Source organism: Sinocyclocheilus rhinocerous, unplaced genomic scaffold (genome assembly GCF_001515625.1).
Source record: "Sinocyclocheilus rhinocerous isolate Xijiao unplaced genomic scaffold, SAMN03320098_v1.1 scaffold62, whole genome shotgun sequence".
In the NCBI taxonomy this organism is placed as follows: Eukaryota; Metazoa; Chordata; class Actinopteri; order Cypriniformes; family Cyprinidae; genus Sinocyclocheilus; species Sinocyclocheilus rhinocerous.
In genome coordinates, this window is record NW_015656585.1 from 638,276 (window position 1) to 643,181 (window position 4,906).

Below are 4,906 nucleotides of genomic sequence, written 5' to 3' on the forward strand. Positions count from 1 at the left end.
ATGTGCACGTATCTATCAGGTGATCGCTGCCCAGTATCTGCATTCACCTCTCTTCACTTCGTTCTGGAGTAATCTGGAAATGGTCGCGCAAAGAACAATATTCGAAAAAGGAAAAATGTCAGCAATTCTGAGAGAGAGGGGCTCAAAAAATGAAAAACTTCAAATACAAACAACAGAAAAAAACATGACTTAGTCAGTAAATTCCCCAGCTATCAGGTTATTTAACTAAAGCTGATGATGGAGTGAAAGTTGTTGGAACAGCAAGTGAACCGGGCACATGGAGCAGATAAAAACAGTGTCACCCACAATGACACGGAGAGGGCTAGAATGAGTCAGTGAGCCCATGAACCGTGACAGATGTAGTCTAAGCTTATAATTTAAACGCGTTTTAAGCAGGTTTTAAAACAAATGGTTTTGTTCATGGACATTAAGCTGCGGGGCAGAATTCATTCTGGTAAATACGTGCATTAATGGGGTCATATGATGTTGCTAAAAAGAGCATTATTTTGTGTATTTGGTGTAGTGTTAAGCTATATGAGATCCTGGATTATATGATGAGATCTTAAAAGGATAGTTCACCCAAAAATTAAGATAATCCTACTTACCCTCAAATTGTTCTAAACCTCTATGAATTTATTTTTTCTCCTCAACATAAAAGAAGATATTTTGAAGAATGATTGTAACCAGTTTCTGGTCCCTGACTCCAATAGTGTATTTTTTTTCATATATGGAAGTCGTGAGGGCCCAGCAACTGTTTGGTTACCAATATTGTTCCAAATATATTCTTGATGGCAGTATAACTTCAGTAAGAGATGCAGGATGTGCACTTTCATACAGTATGCCGGTTTCATACAATAAATATATATATTTTCACTTTTTTGTACACGTCTCTAACTAATGAATGTAAAGGTTTTGTGTTGGTTAAACAAAACAAAATTGTCATCACTTACTCTTACGTCATTCTTTCTTCTCTGAAACATGATGGACAGATACTGACACACTGTATGGAAAAAGCAGAATATCTTACTACAAAGTTATAGTAAATGGTGCCAAGCTCCAAAAAAAGCAAGAAAAAAAGTGTAAGTGGTTTTCTTTCATTGTCCATTTGTTCTATGGAAGAATTTAAATTAAACGGGATAGGACATGATGAGAGATTTTTGGCGAACTATCCCTTTAAAGATATTAGTTTATTTAACATGGTTTATTAGTCAGTGTTAAAGGGATAGTTCACCCAAATATGAAAATGCCATCATCGTTCTAAAAACCTTTATGCCTTTAACTTATTTTTTTTAATATTCTCTCATCTAGTGCTGGGCGGTATACCGGTTCATACCGAATACCGGTGTTTATTTTTGTTATGATATGAATTTTTAAAGTACCGCAATACTGGTATATGTCGCTTAAACAACGATCGGAACACGACACTGTTTGAAAGGGGTCCCTTTTCACTGTTGCACTGTTGTGAGGGAACAGCTGTATGTGTTACTAAGCATGAAAGTTCCGAAACTGAAGCTGTAGAACTAATAGAACGTGATGACACAGAAGACTGGTCATGCATGAAAAAAAAATACCATCATGTACCGTGAAACCGGTATAATTTTGAAAAATACCGTGATTCAAATTTTTGGTCATACCGCCCAGCACTACTCTCATCATTTTTGTCCATCCATTGAAAGTCCACGAAACCAAACATTTTACCCATCAAAAAGTTCATAAAGACATTGTAAGTAATCCACATGAAGCGAGCTGTTTAATACAAGGTTTATGAAAAGAAACAACAACTTTAAATGATGAACAGGTTTAATTTAGGCTTTTATTCATATATAAACATAGACTGATGCACGGAGAGCATGAAATGGTGTATAGGAGGAGAGCGGGATTATTTGAGCCATGTGAGGAAGTTGAGCCACCCCTTGTTTCTAGGCAACCTTAAACAAAATTAGTGATACATGAATTAGTGATACACAAATACATGAAGAGTTATCCATTTTACTCACCCTGTGATGGATAGAGGCCCATGAAACAATTGGTAACTACATTTAAGAAAAAAAATAAAAGTTTTTTTTGTTGTTCAAAGTGATTTTTTTTATGTTCAAGGATGCATGCATGGATACAGGTAGGGAAACTCCCTGGATGAATGGCCAGTCCATCACAAGGCTCACACATAGATTTTAAGAAGTCATTCTTATTGAATTTCTCTTCCTATGATTTGGCATGAGGTAAAAATGTCCAGTTTTACTTCAGTAGCATAATCAATGGCATAGTTTAACTCCATATTGATTGAACCAAGATGCAACACTTTACACTTTAAACACACCGTAAGTAAAAACTGGTTCAACTCACCCCGCTCTCCCCTAAATAGCTGCTCAAATGTGCTTGCTGGTCCATGTTAAAGCTTCCATGTTTACTATATTGATGACATTTATATAATTTACACTGGTTCTGGTAATTTCTCACAGGATTATAATCATCAGAACACTCAGTAGTGGAAACACAGCGATATATGAAGACCAGAGCAGTTCCACTGACTCTAAACTCTGAAGCTCCACACAGACAACAACACATGAAATGGTCAGTTGAGTAAAGGCCCAGTTTAGACACACATAGAGCCATTTCCTCCACTTGGAGGTAAGCTTTGGATGCAAGAAGTGATGTATTTTATAGTCTCCCTGCACGGTGATGGCCCAGATGATAAAGCCTAGAATCTGACCTGGATGAAGACCATGCCACCACGCTGAGAACCCAAAGGTCATAAACAGTGAAGATCTGTTGGACCTTTTGAAGACCATTCTTCGAAGCCACGCCGCTGTGGTTCTGTTCCACTGGCGCGCAAACACTGAAGGACGGCTTGACGCTTCAGTCACCCATGGACTGCCATCAGAAAACCCATCCCATGATGATTTTCCACTGCGACTGTACGCATGGAAACCCATGCCTGCAGCATTGTTAACACACTCACTGAGCTTCCAGTGTGCATAATAGTTCATCTTAAGTAGCAGCGACAGGACCCAGATCCATATTATGTTTTGACAAACGCAAGGGCTGTTTACTGTGAATGTGATTGATTTTAAGAGCTCCTTGAGAGGATATTTAATCCACACCAAAACTACAACTTGCAACATCTTTGATGTAAGCCTCCCTAAATATGAAGCCAATGGTGAAGTCACACTAATTTGCCTAACAGACTCCACAAAAGTGTTGAAACTGCAAAGGGGTCCACCAAGAAGAGCAGGAAAATTAAGCGAGTAGCTTAGAAATGGTATAAGGACAGATAGACCCCGACTGCTGTTTTGAAAGGGACTAGTGACTGTTCCCTCCTGCAGATCAAGTGATAGAGAAGAAACCCTCTGGGTCATCAACATGATAGCAGATGTGGCCAGTAAGAGCCTGTTAGAAATAAAACAAGAGCTCACAATAGGGTCAAATTGGATGTTTTCATACAGTTCATACTTTTTGAGAAATACCTGAAGTCTGGTGTCTCTTGAAGCCAGTATAACTGGTACTGGATGTACAAGTGCCAGCAGGTTTGCCAACACATCTGCAGTCCCAACGTCCAATAATGAATATGCATTGGGTGTAGACAGCGGATCAGCAGCAGGAGAAGCACAGCACTGAAGAACAGCAATAAGCTGTATGGACCCATTGTTACGATAGCAAGGATGAATCCTCCCAGTGTCAAATAGACATACCTTACAAGAGGAGACAAATTTCATTTCACAGATGATCTAAGAGAAAGGATGCATTTATCAAAATAACATGAGCAACAGCATGGATTATGTTGTCATACTGTACCTCTTGATTACTGAGAGATGTCCTTGCCTGGCTAAACAATAAAACAGAAATGCAAATGGAATGTTCACAAACTGGTAAAACAGCTGTGGGTTTCCATCACAAAATAGCCTAACAAGATCCATCACCAACCCAGAACTGCTCGAGTAATGTGTGTGAGTAGAAGAGATATGATAAATAAGTAGAGTATGGCTGACTACCCTTCTATTTGATCTTCAGAACAAAATGTGTTTCTGGATTCCAAACGTGCACAGATAGACAGACACTCAGTAAACCAGCTGTGTACTTATTTCCTAAATGGAATCTGAAAGAGTGCCAACCAAGTTATGTAGGTTAGTAAACAATCCTCTCAAACAGATGAAGAATGGAAACGACAGACAGTCAGACAGAGGCATAGACAGACAGAAGTACAGAGACTGACAGACAGATTTAAAGATATAGTTTTATTCTACAAATTGGTGAACTTGCCTCTGGTTTGCACAACTGCAACAGTCTGTGGAAGGCATGGGTCAATTTAGAATATTCTTCTTTTGTTTTGCTAGACAGACGGATAGATAAAAAATGCTGGGTTAAATACAACCCAGCACTGGGTAAAATATGGACAAACCCAGCGATTGGGTTGTTTTGACCCAGCGGTTGGGTTACTGCCCAGAAGGTTGGGTTAAACATTTAAACCAACTGTTGGTTGAAAACAACCCAATCACTGGGTTTGTCTATATTTTACCCAGTGCTGGGTTGTAATTTAACCCAGCATTTTTTAGTGTAGATAGATAGATAGATGGATGGATGGATGGATGGATAGATAGATAGATAGATAGATAGAAAATTGTATGCTGCATTTGCCACACTCATGAATCCCTCTAAAGAATCTCCATCCATTTTCATAGAACACTAAAAAACGCTGGGTTGTTTTTTCAACACAAATGCTGGGTTGAGACCGCTGGGTAAGGACGTTGGGTTGTTTTAACCCAATTTTGGGTTGAAAATTGGTCTTGATCATTAACCCAGCGGTGCTGGGTTGGGAACGCAGACGTGAAAGAGAGCACGCACTACTGTGATGTGATGCTCTCTCTCTCTCTCTCTCTCTCTCTCTCTCTCTCGCACACACACACACACA

General features: G+C 39.2%; 1 protein-coding gene across 1 annotated transcript; it reads right to left on the reverse strand.

Moving 5' to 3' along the window:
- Positions 1-2,125: 2,125 nt before the first annotated feature.
- LOC107720232 (ghrelin O-acyltransferase-like) lies at positions 2,126-4,130 on the reverse strand. Its single transcript, XM_016527870.1, has 3 exons — positions 3,793-4,130; positions 3,465-3,689; positions 2,126-3,387 (listed from the first exon to the last, which is right to left on the reverse strand). The coding sequence occupies exons 1-3, from the start codon at positions 3,912-3,914 to the stop codon at positions 2,454-2,456; spliced, it is 1,281 nt and encodes a 426-aa protein (XP_016383356.1). The 5' UTR covers positions 3,915-4,130; the 3' UTR covers positions 2,126-2,453.
- Between the last annotated feature and the right edge of the window lie 776 nt (positions 4,131-4,906).